Source organism: Anser cygnoides, chromosome 3, assembly GCF_040182565.1.
Source record: "Anser cygnoides isolate HZ-2024a breed goose chromosome 3, Taihu_goose_T2T_genome, whole genome shotgun sequence".
NCBI classification, from domain to species: Eukaryota; Metazoa; Chordata; class Aves; order Anseriformes; family Anatidae; genus Anser; species Anser cygnoides.
In genome coordinates this window covers 6,758,981-6,776,398 of record NC_089875.1, presented here as the reverse complement: position 1 = coordinate 6,776,398, position 17,418 = coordinate 6,758,981, and the positions used below count along the sequence as shown (strand labels likewise).

Genomic DNA, 17,418 nt, shown 5'->3' with positions numbered 1-17,418 from the left:
TCATAGAAGAACTGTGTACTTCAGCATCTTTGTGCTGTTGTTTATATATAGTATTTTATTGAGGCTTTGAGAAAACTACTAGTTCTTTTTTTCCTCTTAAAGTTATCACATTGTGGAAACTACTTGGTAGCTGCAAGGTGATTTACAAATTTTGCTGTGCAGTTTCTTTATATTGTTTTGAGCTCCCTTTTGAGAAACCATAAGGAATCTCATCTACAGGTTAATTGCCATGAAGACAGCCTTTGCTAATTTATCCTAATACTTAGCCCTTCCAGAATTTCTTCTGCCTGACGGATTCAAAGATTTTTGCCAGAATTTTAGGAGTCTTCTGTGTCAGTACACAGGTCTTGCATGAGAATAGTGCAGAAAGTCCTCTGGAAGACTGCATGCCGGAAGGCCCCCCCCACGTACCCGGGCATTCCCCACTGGGATTTCCTGCCCCTTCAGCTGGCTGGCAGCAATAGCAGGGGATGGAAGGTCCTTTAGGATGTGGCAACTCCCCTGGAGTTTGCAGGGATTCATTTCTTAGAAATGTCTTCCAGAGTGAATTTTCTTTTATCTTATTATTAAATCAAGTGTATTTCACAGGTAAACGACAGCACTGAGCTCAATCAAGTGGCCTAAAGTGAAGTCTGGCCTGTCTTTTAGAGTCTTATTGGCTGGGCGTTAGGGTGACAGAAGGTCTTTGAGAAAGAATCTCCCTCACATATCTTGGCCTCAGCTGTTCGTGGAAATGCAGGGATGTTAGCACTTTCCCAGTGCAGCCCAATGGCTATTGGGTCAGGTATGTAATGTAGAGGCAATATTGCCTGTGTTCAGAAACACACACAAACACTGAATAGGTTCATTCTTCCACAGACTTGAAATGTGGTTAGTGATTTTTGGCTTCTGAAAGGAACAGTCCAACTTCGTTTCTTGTTTTGAAGTGTTCATTGTTTTGTGCATGCAGTTAGTGAGGAATGGGTGTCAGTAATAACTCTAGCTATTTTCATCAATTTGAAAAGTCCAGATACCCCCCTCAGAAGCTTCTCAACCCCAGGAGTGAAGTTGCATGGCTGGTTTGGAGCTGAAGGCTGTGCATTTCTGTGCAGCACTGAGCTGCCTTTCAGTGGGAAGGAGGCTGTGTGAACAGGGGAGCTTGTGTGCTATGAAGGAGCATGTTCTCAGGGGAAGAAACAAGCTGGAGCAGGCAAACAGGTACCCAGACAGCTACCCAAGGAGACTTGAACTCAGCCTCAGCTTGCTAGGACTGAATGAAATCAGCATTAACAGAATATGAGGGGAAGGAAGGTTTCAGCCAGGAATAAACTATGAATCTGGTCAACAAGGGAAATGGGAAGTTCTCACTGAAGAAATGAAATGGAGAGTTTTACATGGAGAGTGTGCTAACCTTCAAAGTGGGTAACTCTACAAACTTATTGCTTAAGTGATTAATTGCTAAATATCTTGGCTGTCTTATATTCACATGTTTCTGATCCAACTGCCTCAGGAACTCTCACAGTTCTGAAGTATCAACTTTATGAACTAATTGATAGGTATTTCTTCATAATTTTAGTATTTCTTGAAGGCAGATACACATTTTCTAGACTTTCAGGCAATAGAGTAAGTAAAGATATTCTGACGCTTCATCTTTTATTCTTATTTCGACTGAGCATGGTAGAGTTCGTATTAAGAGTTTATGTTAGGAATTTGAGACCGCAGGTTCCAGAATTTGAAAATGTGTTCTCTGTTCCTTCTGGAGCTGATTAGTAAGTACATTTGTTAATTCTAGCTTTAAAGAAACAGGCTTTTGCTGTCTGAAGGATTTCTGAAAAAAATTGAATAATTGCAGTGTATTTCCTGTCACGAGTAAATATTAGTTTTCTATTGAAACTTTATGATTGATTGCTAGGCCGCGCATTATGGTTGCTTACCACAAGCACTGGAAAAGTATAATGTAGTAAAGGATGTTTATGGACTTTACAATTTTTAAGTTTTGGTTTTGGTAAACCAGAAAATCAGATCAACTCATTGATCGTTGGCTTGTCCTCTGCTACTATATTGCTGTAAATGCCTTTGGAATAAAAATGAATGAACTAATTAAACTGAGGCCAAGAAATAATTTGTGAATGTCTTTGTCTTTTTAGGTATTGCTCGTTGCTTTACCAGCTGTGATGATGCTCTCAGAAGTTCCAGTGCCTTCAGATATAAAGGTGTTACTGGACTGAGATCCACAGAGCAGAACTTATTCAGAAAGAAGGAAATGCAGCAAGAACTGTAAGAACTGATTTTAGTTTGTTTGCTTTTCCTACTTACTACAAAAGGAAATGGTGTATCTTTATATCCATTCTAGAAATTGTTCAGTGGCATGAAACGTGCATTAAAAGCATAGCAAGTTAACAGAAGCCCTTCATGAGAACCATGTACATCTGAGAGTATGGAGGGATGTGTTTGAAAACAGAGCAATGAGCTGAATAATGCGATAACGGCAGGGTTTGTAACAGCTCAGTATGCTGGAAACTGGAATTTCCTACCTGTGTTGCAGTATGGTTACGTATTGTTAATCAGTAACCTGCTTACTCTTACTAACCTTCTTATTACTAACCTGCCTAGTAACTATTGTTAGTAATCGGCTTGTTAGTAAGCCCTAACTATTAGTAGCAAGTTTGGAGCCGTGCAAAGGCATATACATTTGGTTTTAGTCTTGTTGTCAGCTGGCTTCCATGGTACCTTCTGTGTTCACACAATTAAACACAGTCTTGTTCACAGTCTTAATTGTCAGAAAAGAAAACTGCTTCTTGTCTGTAAACATCTGTCCTTCCTGTACTACAGCCACTTAAGCACATGGGGGATTTTCCTGTGTCTAATCCTTGGACGCAGCACCGCGAGACACTGATTATCATAACTAGCTACTGCTAAAAGGGAGAAGTCCTGTTTGTTCGTCTCATCCTTTAACCTCAACCACTTCTTTTGGCTGGGTTATTTTAATGACTTAATTTGACCTGGAAGGGTCTGCAAAACAAGGAGGAAAAGACGGGAAGAAAGCTGCCCTTTCTGGGAGTTCAGCTGCCCATGAAAGGATTAACGTTGTCAGTAAACATGATGCGCTTCCTCTGAAGTACGTGGTGATGCCCTGTAAGACTGGATTGGAGATTTATTTCTGAGTTTGTGCACACTTAGCACGCTGGAAGCCTCTTAATGCTGTTACTCTGTAATACAAAACTAATATCTAAAGCAGTCCATCAGGTCCCACAACTTTCTTTGTATCTGTGCAGTTCACCTCACATGATCCCTGATTTTTATGCTTCTACATTTGACTGATGGTCTTTTTAGTATACAAGTAGGGAGGGGAATTTTTCTGATACTATTGTAAGCCTTAGTTTTGAACTGGCATTTCTGAAATACCTCGAATTCCTGTTGAAGAAAGAAGCAATTTTGAGTTTTGCTGGCATATGCAAGAGCTTTTTTTTTTTCTTTTTTCCCAAAGCCAAGTAATTAGCAAAATATTATACAACCAGAGATGTAAAACTGAAATTTCACTTCAGAATGAGGAGAACAGACCTCAGACCATTTCTAATTTTATCTGCATGTTTTAAGTTAGTAAGCATGCATCTGCCATCTCTTGTAATCATGGACTAGTTGGTCTTTCTGGACAAATGTATTTAGCATACAAAACTTGTTTGACTCAAATTTATGGGCAAATCTATAGACATACTTTCAGAAATAATTTTAATGCATAGTTTGATTTTTGGAGTACCTATATCTGCTATACTGAGGCAAATATTTTGCTTTCTGCCATTCTGAAAGTGCGAGGACTCTAAATGTGCCAGTTAAATCACTTCAAATTAGTGATCACTTTAAAAGTTTTCTTAAAAAAAAAAAAACATAATTCTTTTGTTAATCTGTTTGGAGCAGCTGTAACCTTGTGTTTAATTCAGATATTTAATTCAGGAAGGTAATGATGTAATCATTTTTCCTTAAAGGAAAAGAGAATGTAACCTCCTGCTTGATGTTTTGGTAATTATGTATTCAAGAAGATGGTTTCTAGAGGAAGCAGTACCATATATACAAAGAAAGCTTGAGAAATGCAGGGGAAATTTGGAAGACAGAAACTGAAAGACACAAACACCCTCCTGAAAAGAGGGGCTGTTTTCTGTTGAAAGCACAAAGTATTGTCTAATAGTCCACAGTGGCATCTTTTCTTGCTCCTATATCCTTGTTGGATTCCAGCTGAGTGTTGTGCTTCCTGTGGCAGATGTGAGCAGATGCAAGGGGGGAAGCTTAGTATGGAATTCCCAAAAAAAAGGCTCCAGCTTATATTCAGTATTGTGAGAATTACTTTGAAACCCAGAACGGATGTGTTTGCAGACTTGCATGTACTGTTCTTCCAAATCTGCTGGAAATTTTTTGCCTGACACATCCTTAGATTTTTAGATTTCCTTTTTATGATAAGAATTTGTGGTCAATTACCAACTGTTGCCCAACAAATCATCTGGGTCTTTCTCCTTATAGCTTTAGGTGACAAATTCCCATTACAGAAGTGTTATTCCTGCACTTTGAAATACTTATTTAAGAGTACAGTCTACAAAGTTACCCTCTTCTTCCCATGTGATATTTTTAATCCTTTTTAGATACAGCTTTCTCATTTTCTTTGCAAATTTTTTAAACATGTTTCTACTTCTGTGCCTTGGACATTAATTAAAATACTAAAGTCGGAATATTCAATAATCTGTGAGAAACTTCTGTTTGTCTCTCTCCTGATATTTTCTCTAAAAGCATAACTCATAATCTGTCCTTTAATGAGCTTCTTACCTTAAAATATTTCTATTATATCATCCTTAATGATTCAAACGAATTATTTTTCTCCATGTTAATTGCATCAAATAGATTTGAGTTCTGACAGAAAGTAGTACATATTTTATTCTCCTTTCTTATTGTACTACACAACATCTTGGTAATTTACCAAAACCTCTCATCTGGATTTGAATTTTTGTGTTGAGTTTACTGTATTTTTTCATTAAATATAGTCATCTTAATTTCAGTGTCATTATCCTTTTAGCTTTCTCTTGCCTTATCTATGTTTTAAATCATCCTCCTGACTGTGCTGGGGAGGGAAGACTTAGTTTTTAGGCCAGCGTACTGTTCATCTCATGACAGTATGGTATCCACACCTCTTTTTATTGTTTAGTCATATATCTGAAACTTTTGTTGCTGTACTTGCTTCATGAGATTTAATTCATCCTAACCTGTCTCTCTACATTTTCTTCTTTCATGTGACTTTTCATTGCTATTTCATTCCTTTCTAATTCCTTATTGGAGTACATACTTATCCCCATATATTTTTAGAGAGTTATTTATCCATACAGTGCTTTTTTTTTTGCTTGTAATGCTACTACTGAACAGTTTTTTTTTTAAAATTAGATTTCACGATTCTTCCCTTTTCAACATCTGTGCTTCTCAAAGTGGTTGCCCTAATATCTCGGAGTTTAATACCTTTTTCCAAATTAAAGGATCCCATATATGTTATTGTCAAATGAAAACCATACCTTATCTTGGATCATTCTTGTTGACTTCTTCCAGTTCTATAATAAATCAATCAATCCTTTTTAAGATGGGAAGACTAAGTGCAATATTCATGCTGGAATTTATTTTTTTCAGTATATGGTATTGTATAATCTTGGAATATTTTTTACCCTCACATGCATTTATTTGCAATTGCTAAAATTGAACTATACCTGCTCTTCTGTCATTCCACTTTGTAAGATCATTCTGCATGTTCTTTGCAGTCAGGTGAATTTATTCATATCATTGAATAACTCTGTGGACACAGTACTACAGATACTTCTGAGTATGTTGAACAATTTGAATCTCATTGAATGTCCGCTGATAACTGCACTTACACTGTTAAAATTGACCTTTTCTTCCCTGATGGTTTAATTGATTATTAACTCATGAGGACCCTTCTTCTTGTACAGTACAGCTGGCTTACTTGGGATTTTTTAATGGCACATTGTCAATTAGCTAAACCATATCAACTGGATTCCCTTAGTCCATATGGTTCTGCTTGACTCTTTTGGACATGCTGGAAAAATTGAGGTATATTCTCCAAAAGCTGTGCTTAACTCTTCCTTGTTATATCACGTTTATCCATGTGTTCATTAAATCTGTTCTTCTGAAGATTGTTTTTGCTACCTCCTAGTTCAAATGAGGTTTTCAGTGACATTTCTTATGCTCTGTCGTAGTGGCTCAACAATTATATATTTATGTTATTCTAGAACACTCACTTAAGTGTTATCAGATTTTATAAACTGATTTGAAAATTCTTCAAATAACCTCTACATGAGAAAACACTCTGAAGCTTGTCTGCCTTCTTTCAAAACAAAAATAAACAAAAACTTGTTTCCTAAAGAGATAAGTATCAGTAACATGTGGTTATAAATTCAGTAACATATTGTACAACTTTTCAGAATTATCATATAATAACTACCACAAGCAAACCAACCTTGAGTTTGTATTGTGGCATTGTCAAGTATAACTTGATTGTAAACTATGATTTTCACTGTGAAACAATGATTAATATTTTAATATAAGATAAATATGCAATAGAAATTTTATTTAAGTAAAACAAATAAGTTTAAAATTCATATTAGTTAGGCCACACTTCAAAATAAATTTAAAAAAAAAGGAAAGATAAAAATCCAAACATTAGGACACAGTTTCTCAAAGTCTGGAGGAAGAAATAATAGATTTAGTTAGTGCTCTTACATGCAGTTTGGAAGGAAACTTGAGGAAAACAAACAACACCCCCCTTCCCCAACCTAAAACAAACAAACAAAAAAAACATATCCCTAGTCATTGCAGATGCTTTTGCAAACTCGTTAGTTTTAAGAAATATAATATTTACTATTCAATGAATGTGTTTTTAGTGCTTGTGCAAAGTCACATACTCTGTTCTCTACTAAGCAGAGAAAGATTGTTTGAAATCCTTAATTTGTGGTTTGTTATATAAATGTTTTCTTTTATTTTCTTTCCTAACACTGCATTTGACAGGTTAGCAGGAAAGCCAGTAACAGTAGGAGAAGCCACCAGCGATATAAATAGAGGGGAAAAACAAACAAACAAACAAACAAAAACAAAACAAAAAACACTGACTTGCATTTTTTGTTGTGTAGTAGCTGAAGTCCTGAGTAACAAGTGTTTGAAGAAAGGTACTAAAGCACTTCCTTACCAGACTTCCATGCAACTACAGTTGCTGAGTTGTAAGGGTCTCTTTTTAACGTACGTTTACTGTCCCAATAAAGAAACATAATGTTGGCGTTTGTTATTATGGTAATGGACTATTTTACATGATCACAGGAAGAGCTCTTTAAAACAAAATGGCGGTGAAAGAACACAATTTTCTATCTTGGTTAGGAAGTAATACAAGATCTGGTAGCATAACGTGTTTTTTTTTCTCAAGGTATTCTACTGACTTTTCTTCTACCTCACTTGTCTATAACTGTTAAAAAGCTATGTAAGAGTTTAAATGACTCCTCTCAGTGTATTTTGGTGCATCTTTTTTTCTTCTCTATAGGAACAGCCTTCAGCAACTGTGACACTCTTTCTGTATTACCTGAACAAAACACTTGGGTTGATCTAACAGCTTGTTTCCTCCAAAAGGAGTCACTTCTTTTCTGGCCCTGGCACTCCTCTGACCCATCACTGAGTCAATTCAGCTCACTTAAGTGGGGAGAGAACAAACTCCATGGGAGCAGGAGGGAGGAACTGCACAGATGAATTTGGCCATTTTGACTAACTGCAGTTGTCTTTCTTGCAGCTGCTCTGCTGAAAACAATGAGAGGTCTTGCACAACAAATCCTTGCCAGTTCGTTGCCATCCTAGAAGATATTGCAGGAACAGAGCCCAAAAGGACTGCGATGTTTGAGCCTGGGAGGCATTGATAATAGCAAATTACTACTCCAAAATCTCATCTGGCTTTGCCAGTACACAGAAAAGCTGAACATGCTAAGACCTCAGTACTTAACAACACAGCATGTAAGACATTATTTTTAACCACTGGTTGGTGTTAATTTTATGAACCGAACTGCAGTAATATCACAGAGGTCTAGAATAAAGAAGATGAATATAAAAGTAATTTTCTTGGTGGAAATGAGTAACTTGATCTCTCTTACTGGAAAATCAACAAGGTTTCCGTGCTAAAAAGACTGCTAAGCTAAGAGCTTTAAATTCACAAAATTTCGTATCAGTAGCAAGAAGACAAGTTTTTCTTTAGTGTCTATTTCACCGCCAGCAATGAAATAGGTTCCTGAGCACCAGCCTGTCCTGTCTGCCTGCCCTTCAGTCAGCTTCACCATCACTGGCTTTCTCTTCCGAATCATCACTTTCATATTCCTCATCCTCATACCCGAAGGCACCCTCAGCTTCAGGGTCGGACTGACCATCTTGTGGCTCAGGGGACCGGTCAGACTGAGAGCTAGGTCTTGACCGATTCTCCTCCTCCTCCTCATCTTCCTCTTCCTCCAGGGAATGGTCACGTGGAAGGCCTGCCTTTGCTTCCCCTTCCTCCTCTTCACAGAGCTGGTCAGAGCGGGGGCTGGCCTCCCCTGTGTGGCAAGGCTGCTGAACATGAGGGCTGGCTCTGGTCTCGTCATCCTCTGCCTCACTGGATTCACCGTCCCAGGTGGAGGCTCTGACACCTTCTCTCTTCTCTTCCTCCTCCTCGCAGGACTGCTCAGCCTGAGGGCTGATGTCAGCTGCTTCTGCTGAAAGGAAAAATTCCCTTTCTTTCACTTTATCCTTGTTGGCTCTGAAAAGACAATTTGTATGTTATTTTTATTTTCAGGTAATGTGTTTTAAAGTAGCTTTTAAAGGATTACTCCCTTCAGGTAATCTAGGACAAATCCTGGTAGACTTGGCTGGGGTGGAATCAGTGAAGGAAAAGGGAAGGGGGGGATGCTAGAGTCTGCTTTTATGCTAGGAAGTAACAGTATTGTTTCTATATATTATTTCCTTTTCATTTTTCCCCAAATCTAATTATATATTATATCATAATATATAATTATGATATCTAAATCATCTAAATTATGTCATAATGTCAAATGGATATTGAGAAGTATTTTTATAAGGCTTACTTTAAAAAATCAGTAAAGGTAATGCAGAATGAAATGACTTCCCAGCAACCTGCCAGAATTTTTGGCAAAAGGAACAACCAAAAATGTTTCTTATTCTTCATTTTTCTTTGAAATGCCTTGTGTGTAGCATAACCAGTTCTCTCCTTGGATTTATGAAATAATATTTAATTCAGGAAAAACAGTAAAAATGTACAGTAAAGCTAGCATTAGTATTGCTAACTACATCCAGTAAAATATTTACCTGGGAAATACTGCAAATAATTTTCTCAACATTGAAAATGACTTTTTGATTTCTAGATATGTAGTGGCAAAAAAAAAAAGCCTTCAGTAATCTCTACCTTTCTTTGCCATCAAGACCAAAATCTTCAGCATTGGAGCATTCTAGCAATTTAGTTGTTTGTCCTTTCTTTGAAACAAACTCTGGACATACCCCCAGAGCTCTCAGTGTATTAGAATAATGCTTTTCTGCAGCTATTCTGGCATTTTTCTGTAGGAAAAACACAATGGTTAAGTATTATCTAAATGCATTAAATGGCCTGTCTTCAGATAGTTTTGTTTATTAATACTCTGTTTCATTATTTGCATCTGGCAAGTTGAATTATTAACTGCAGGGAAAAATGGCAAAACTACATGAAAATTTTATACCAGCTTTTCCTCCTTTTTCCTTTACTAGTTTAAACACAGATTGCTCCCTGCACCCACTGGGTAATGAAAAGCTCTATATTCTCTATGCTGTTATTGAGGGAGGAGGAAGACATGAAAAATCAGATATAGTCTTCCTAGGGCTTCTCCCTTATCCCTTCTCCTTATATCTTCCCTCTGGGGGAGCTGCTGCTCAAAAAGATGGTATTGTTTTACGCTCATACAGTGCTCTCTGATGAATGGCATAGATCTGTATCTCTGCCTCTGAAATGGAGGGGGTGAACTCTGGTCCTCCAGGTAACACCTGAGTGAGGAGGACTTGTCCTCCAATCTGCATAAATGTTCCTGCCCCTGCAGTGGTGGCAGACCAAGGAACTAAAACAGAAGGGACAAGGGTGAGCTACAACTTGCTGTCTCTCTGTGTTTGTCACACAGTCAGGGACTACACTACCACTACATGGTTGTAAGGAAATGGAGAAATTAAAATACTGCATCTAAGCTTTACAGTAGACATGAAGAACGCTCGAGTTCTCTTAGCACTTTTCCCAACTTAAACCTCTCACATTTTTGCTGTACGTTTCTTGTTTTATTTAGAAGTATCCATGTTATAATTGAATCAGATGACATGTTTAGAACAGCATTGTTTTAATGACACAGCTCTCCTCCCTGTGCAAGCCTGCCATGAACACTTGGTCACAGAAAAATAATATTTATACAGAGGTGGAGCAATGGAGATTAGAATGGACAAATACTGGCCTAAAAAATATTGTTCAAATACCTTCTAAAAATGCTTGACTGACTACAAGTGCTATTCACACTAATTGAAGATGACATTAAAAAGAACAGAGAAGCAAGACAACCTGAGTGACTCTTTCCAAAAGCAATGGCCTTTGGTTTACTCTTTCTTCCATTTCTTGTAACTCTTGCAAATATTCTTGCATTCTCTGCTTCTCGTAATTCCTAAGGGAAATACAGTACAACAAATCATTATTGTCTATAATAGAAGAAGTAATTTCCTACAGCAGACGAAAGTAGAATCGCTTATGACAAACTTAATGCTGTCCTACTTAAATATATATAAAGGATAAGTTATTTTATGATGGAACTATGTATGTTGTCTCATTTTCACAGCGTTTGCTTGCTTGGAAATAGAGAACAAAGCTATCTCTTAAGTAGTCACTTTGGATAAGCAGAGAGAAATCCTGGCCAAAGAGGTTAAATAGGGGTTGCATTTGTGTGTGTATATTCAAAAAAAAAAAATTTGCTCAGTTCATACTTTGATAGAGGTTTCACTTGTTTTACACAAGCAGTGTGAAAGGGCTGATAAAATCAGAATGCACACTAGGAAATTAGCATCATTAAATAGAAATTGATACTTTTAATGCTAAGAATCTTTTGCTGTTTTACCAACCCCTCTTCTCACAAGAAGGGTGACTGCGTTCTGGATCATAGTACCCATTTTTCCTAGCTGCTTTGTCAAGGTCTCAGTCAGTGTGGTGGGATGACAGAACTGTTGCTTCGTCAGCTGAAACAATAGCTCAGGTCATAGCAAGTCCTTGCTAATCCAGCTAGCATGGGCTGTAATCCCGTGTGTGTGACAAAGACCCTGATGATGCAGTGTTGATTCACATCCCTTAAGGCTTTAACACTGGCCCCATAAAATTTTGAGCTAGTTCTTGCAGATCTAGTTCATTGCCACAGTTCTAACACGGCTTATTTTGTCAGGCAGTGTTGGAACACATGGAGCCAGCTCAGGGTTGTACCTGAGCTCCTAAGTTCTTTGCAACCTGGAATGCTGGCAAATGAAGCAGAGGACACGTCAGAGGCTGCAGCATGAAGCACTACAGGACTCACTGATTAGCTCAAGCATAGCTTGAGGGGGGCTGCACAGGCCCTGGAAATAACCCGGCTGTGTTCACGTGGTGCTGCACCTCAGTTCCTAAATCTTACTGGTTTGATGTTGCATCTGCACTGGGCCAGCTCTAGCGTTACCAAGTCAGGCACTGAAGGACAGTGTGGGCTAGACATTTTACACTTCTCTCTTCCCCGCCTCCTCTTCCCCTACCACTCTGAATATGGCTGTGCATTAAGGCAAGTTATTTACCATTTTAAGGGAGTGAACTTCATTGTTTCTACTTGCTTGCTTTCTCAGAAGGCTTTCCGCAAACCCAATTATCTGTTAGAAGAGCACTTACATTAATGTACCTTATTACCCAGCCCATGTTGCGATAAGCATTATCAAGTTAAGCACTTGTACCACCCTTAATGCATCAGCACTAGGGAAGGAGTCTTGCTTTGTAAAAGCACCATTTTACGTGCAGAGAAGAATTAAGTGTGAGTTTTTTACTATACTCCTAAAATCTGATTAAGCTAAATACTGTAATGTGAAGTCTGCTGTTCAATGAACTTAAATCAAATCTGTAAATATACCCACTGTCTTTCTTAATTCTCCACCTTGCTGCTGTAATTCAGGTTGCTTTCTGCTTCTGTCCCAGAGTCAGCAGATCATCTGCCTGAGCACAATTGCATTATAAAGCTCCTGTTATTAACAGTACCTGCTGGTCATGTTCCAAAAGCAATTGCGCTTCAGCTCTGATTGACAAAATAATTAGAAGGGACTATCCCTTTTGTTCTACATCTCTACTGATGCATCTCTGCTGTCCAGGACCCTGCATAAGCCCCACTTCTCCTAGACCATTGCTGCTTATCCATGCTTTGGCTTCATCTGTCTTTGGACTAGGTGGCAGCTTCCTGGTTTGCTGTGGATACATGTGCTAAACTAAAATAATACTGCTATTTTGCCTTTTTTTTTTTTTTTCCCTGAAGTGGGGAACTATTGGGACAAATAAATGAATTGTGCAGCCATACCAACATCTATCAATCCAGCACTTTCAAGGATGGTCTGCAATTATGCTGCGCCCTTTCCTTACCATTTTTTAAACTTACTTTCATTGCTACTTGGTATGTCAATTTAGAAATCACAGGACTCTCCTGTTAGCTGGTCTGTAACACTATGAAGTGGAACTATAGACTGAGAGCATTAGAACGGGCAATAGTTTCCCAGTTGAGATACTAAATTTGGCCACATTTGTTTTTAACTAGCTGCTTGTACAGTGTATGATTTATCAAAGGAGTAATTGTGAAAACTTAAACTCTGCTATTTTTTACATTGTATGCTTAACATACAATGTAAATTCAGGGGTTCAGGATTCAGGGGAATGCAACAAAATACCTGAATGTTTTTAATTTGTATTTAGACATCTGAGCTAGGCTCTGATGTGGGTCATTGGCCTCAGCCCGAGTTGTAACAATTTTCTGCATTTTTTTCGTTCGTTGTTTCTGCTTTGTCCTGTTCCTTTTTTGCTGTTCTTCCAACTTTCTCTTTTCCTCAAGTGAATTCCTGGGTGGAAAAATAAACTAAGACTGAATTCATTTGGAAGCAAGAGCAAGACTTCAAAGGATGTTTTGGTAAAGGAAATTCAAAGGAGAAAAAAGATTGAAAACAGGGTTGGTGTAAAAGGGCACATGATACACGCCATTGTAAGGGATTCAGGTGTAACCTGGGAAATTGCAGTCATTTGTCCCTTTCCTACGGGCATGTTCAGAAATATGCATTACTGTTTTTGGAAAAATCAAATACTAATAAACTCCTGTATTCAATATTTTAGTATAAGGACTTAATTATAGTATAAAACTTAATATATGTAAGTCTCATATTCACTGTATGGAAGAATTAACGACATCTGTAGAAGTACAAAAGATGTAAGTATTTATAAAATGCAGAACATCACTAAAGTGGTCACCTGATGGCCTGTAGCCTTCGTTGGGTGGATTGTGTGATTTTTGGCGATTTAGATTCTCCAAATCCTGAGGGAGGTGAATTTGCACCTCTCATTTGAGGCTTACATCTTGGAGAGGCATATGGCCAGCGTGTTTCTTTCAACCTTTCTTCATCCTCTTGAATGTCCCTCAAAATCTTCCCCTTGTTTGAAGGAATGTGTGGAGTACGAAGATCAAATGGTTCACAGACTGTAAGGTGTTTCACCTGTTTTTTTTGCAGGAGCCGTTTCTGAAATTTCTGGTGGAGTCGTTCAAAATCTGGAACATCTGGTTTGATCTTGGGCTTATGTTCTGTCTCCTTTGGTTCGATGCACTTGTGTTTCTTCTTTTTATTGGTGTTCTTTAAAGCCAGCCTGCTCGTGGGTAGGGATGAATTACGCAGCAACTCCTCAGCTCTCATTCTAATCCTGATTTCTCTGTAGAGCTCTTCCTCCTGTAACTTGTCATTAACAGCTGGACTATAAACGCATTTAGGAATTGGTTTTGCTTTGAATGGTTTTGGTTTCTTTTCAGGTGTGGAAAGGTCTCTTAATTGCATTTTCCTAATTTCATTCCTTTGCTTCTCTCTTTCAATGAATTTAAATGGCTTCTGAGAAGCCAAAAGCTTGAGTTTGCTTCTCTCTTTCACAGACTTCTGGCGTTCTTCATTTCTTTGTATGATTTCATGGTAGAGTGGAAGAAAAACTGCAGCGGGCACAGGATTGGCTCGGAATTTTTTCTGACACTCCGCTTCTTCCTCCAGCTGCTTCTTCAGTAGGTTATTTTCCATTTCAATCTGGGACTTTGATTTGACATTCTGTTCTTTTTTTCTAGCTTCTCTAATGGTCATCTGGAAAGGCTTGGGCACAGTAACTTTTGGTGACCATGCCTTCTGCTTCTTCCGTGTCGTTCTGAAGGCTGGTGAGCTTGGTAAGCTGTGTTTGGTTCGGGCGATGTAGTCTTCCACAGAGAACCCGTCCCACATTTTTTCAATCCGTTCCTTAGCAAATGATGATGATCCAGTTTCACTACCATTTTCTTCAAATGCTAATTCTTTGTCAGACCCACCAGACAGACCTGAGCCTAAGGGATCACTTAAGTCAGAGTCAGAGAAGGATTTGTGCAGATTTAGAGGCTGATACGAGCTCTTCTCCCAAGTTGGCCTTAAAAAAGGAAGAAAAAAAAAAGAAAGAAAATAAAGCTGTTTTGAGTCCAGCCCAATATTAATGCAAAGCCAGCGACTTCCATTTTCAATATCATCATTAGGAAAAAATGAACAGCGCTGGTGAGAAGAGGAGAGAGGAAAGGGAAAAGGGAACATTAGGCACTGACACCAGATTATAGTTTTAAAGACGTTCAGATCACGAACAAGTCAGCATAAGGAAAGGCACCGTGCTTTACTAAACACATTGCCTAGTCCCTGCTGTGTACACACTTGTAAATCTCAAGGTGAATAAGCATTTAAATGATTAAAATTAACTTAATTAACTTTTCTGTAATTATCTGCTTATAGGAAATGGGGAGAGTAACACTTTCCAGCTGCAGAAAAAAACTGCTGTATTTACTGGTGTCTGCAAAGCACTTGAGAATCTTCAGGTAAAAGGTACCCAAAACTTACCTGCAACACCCATTAGAAGCAGCACCTTTTCTGGCCACGGGCTGTACTCCTTTTAAATAGAGTTTATTCCGATACATACTTTCTAACTTTGCCATGGTTTCCAAGTGGGCATTCTTCAACTCTTCTAGCTTCAAGTAATATTCTTGATTGGAAGTGCACATTTTGGAAAAGTCTATCCAGTTGTCACCGTCTCCGTGTAGAGGGAGGGTCTGCTCTCTGTCAGTATTTGAATCCACATCAAGAGCGTCCTAGAAGACATTTCTTTGTAAATTTTTCTGATTTTCTTAGGATAAAGGGCAACAATGTGTTTAACGTTGCTTTATTCAATTGTCTAATGAATGAAGCACTAACACCAAATAGATACCTGTATAAAGATTTTCATGTGAGTCACGTGGAATTATCTTATTGCATAATAATTTATATCCTGAGGCTACTGAAGTCTGTCCCTGTAATCAATGTATTTGTATCAGGAAATGAGATCAAGAAGGATTTATCAGAAGAAAAAAAGCTTAGCTGTTTTGTAAAAAAGCGCAATCTTTCCTTGCTCAGTACACAGCTCTAAAAAAAGCCTTAAAGCACACAAACCACCCCTCTCCGCCTTCCAGCATTCTAAAATCAAGTCACTAGGTGCTGTATAAATGCTGCTTTAGCCATTTCTGTAATGTGTTGTGACGTGATAGGGATCTGCACATCTTTCAGTTTAAACAGTGCTTGGCAGCCCGCACTTGTGTGGAGGTAAGCATGTTCGCTAACCGTTTTTAGAGCCTGCACAAGTTTAATGACAAGCGCTGTTAAACCCAGGTTAGGCTGCATTAAAAAGGCTTCCTTTGCATTATTTTAAGCGCTGCTTAAGGATGTTACAGGACTAGTTCCTTCACCTAAAAATAGCACAATACCGTTCCACACGGGCTTTTAGTAGTTTTCCCCGTCTGTTGGTCTCTTTATGTTTTTTCCATCAGCCCCCAGGCCCCAAGCCCTTCCCCTGGCTTTTGGCAGTGCCCTTCCTGAACCCCTCTCAGCCAGCCGCGGGGTTTAAGGGCCCAGTACCGCCCCCCGGCCGCCCTTCCCCGCTCCCCCTCCCCCTGCCCCTGCCGGCGGTACCTGGGCGGCCGGGGGCCGGCTGCTGGCGCCGGGAGGGGCGCGGGGCCCGGGGGCGGCCGGCACGGCCCCAGGCACGGCCGCCATGGCTCCCGCACGGCGCTGGGCTGGGGCTGGGGCCGGGGCCGGCCCCGGCTCGCTGAGGGCCCGCCTCCCTGCGGGGGGAGCCGGGATTGATGCGTGCAGGCGGGGCCCCACGCCTCCGCGGGAGGCGGCAGGGGTACCGCGCCTCGGTACTGCCGGGAGATCCGAGTCCTTTATAACGTGAAGACACCGATGAAGAAATTACACCACTGTACGCAGCACGTTGAAGTCTTGTCAAGAATTGGAAGCTTGAAATGATGGGAAAGCCCTCACCAGAGCTAGCACCCAGACTGGCAAAGTCAGTTTAAGACGTGTTTGCTGTACGTAACCCCGTTATGAAGTGTAATTTGTACATTTAACGAGTCAATAAATAACATGCACAGAACACTACTGTCCCCATTGATTGTCCTTTACTCTCTCTATATAATTATCATGATTCTTATACTTAGCTTTAAATCATAGCAAAGTATTTCAGTAGCCAGTCAAAAGAGCAGCGGAAACTTAAAAGCTACAGCTCCTGAGTGACAGTAAGAAATGTAAGTTAATCAGGAAGCGAAGAGGAATCTGGCAATTCTAGCAATGAGTATTAAAGGGTTAATTCACAGTTCCTGGCTGAGTAGAAATAAATTTTAGAATGTTTATTCTAAATTATAAAAAATTCAAAACTGTGAAATCTATTTGGCACAAACTAAATCTAAGCTGTATGAAACCTGTGGAATCCAGGTTTTTCCTGGTAGCTCAGGTATTTTGTTACAGCTCACCCTAGCAAAGTGGCTCACTTATGTGCACTGTGCTTGCTCCTGCACTAATGCACAAGTAATGCAATAATGCCTTTCTCAACAAGGGTGGTTATTTTCTTCGGATATTAACAGATGGTAATGTTTATTCTATGAATTCCTTCATAGAGCATTATTTGCATCAGTATAAAAATGTATACTTGATAATTTGACTTCTCCCTGAGTTTGGGTGTATACACATATACATTACTTGAGCTGGCCAGTTTCAGTCCTAGGCTTTTCCTGAACAAAAATGGGAGTTGAACACAAT

General features: G+C 39.2%; 1 protein-coding gene across 3 annotated transcripts; it reads right to left on the bottom strand.

Moving 5' to 3' along the window:
* Window positions 1-6,474: 6,474 nt before the first annotated feature.
* On the bottom strand, window positions 6,475-16,424 carry FAM161A (FAM161 centrosomal protein A). 3 transcript variants are annotated; one of them, XM_048060944.2, is made up of 7 exons: window positions 16,291-16,424; window positions 15,190-15,437; window positions 13,556-14,734; window positions 12,985-13,152; window positions 10,613-10,712; window positions 9,449-9,597; window positions 6,475-8,785 (listed from the first exon to the last, which is right to left on the bottom strand). In XM_048060944.2, exons 1-7 carry the CDS (start codon window positions 16,372-16,374, stop codon window positions 8,317-8,319), a joined length of 2,397 nt encoding a protein of 798 aa, XP_047916901.2. In that variant the 5' UTR covers window positions 16,375-16,424; the 3' UTR covers window positions 6,475-8,316. The 3 variants fall into 3 exon arrangements, with proteins under 3 accessions (XP_047916901.2, XP_047916902.2, XP_047916903.2); XM_048060945.2 differs by lacking the exon at window positions 12,985-13,152; XM_048060946.2 differs by lacking the exons at window positions 9,449-9,597; window positions 10,613-10,712; window positions 12,985-13,152.
* Window positions 16,425-17,418: the final 994 nt, after the last annotated feature.

Coding starts and splice junctions, on each gene's coding strand:
- FAM161A (XM_048060944.2), bottom strand. CDS start 16,374: ATGGCGGCCGTGCCTGGGGCCGTGCCGGCCGCCCCCGGGCCCCGCGCC. Junction 10,713..12,984: donor TACAAATTAAAAACATTCAG/GTATTTTGTTGC, acceptor TATTTCCCTTAG/GAATTACGAGAAGCAGAGAA. Junction 9,598..10,612: donor TTTTGGAAAGAGTCACTCAG/GTTGTCTTGCTT, acceptor TTTTTCCTACAG/AAAAATGCCAGAATAGCTGC.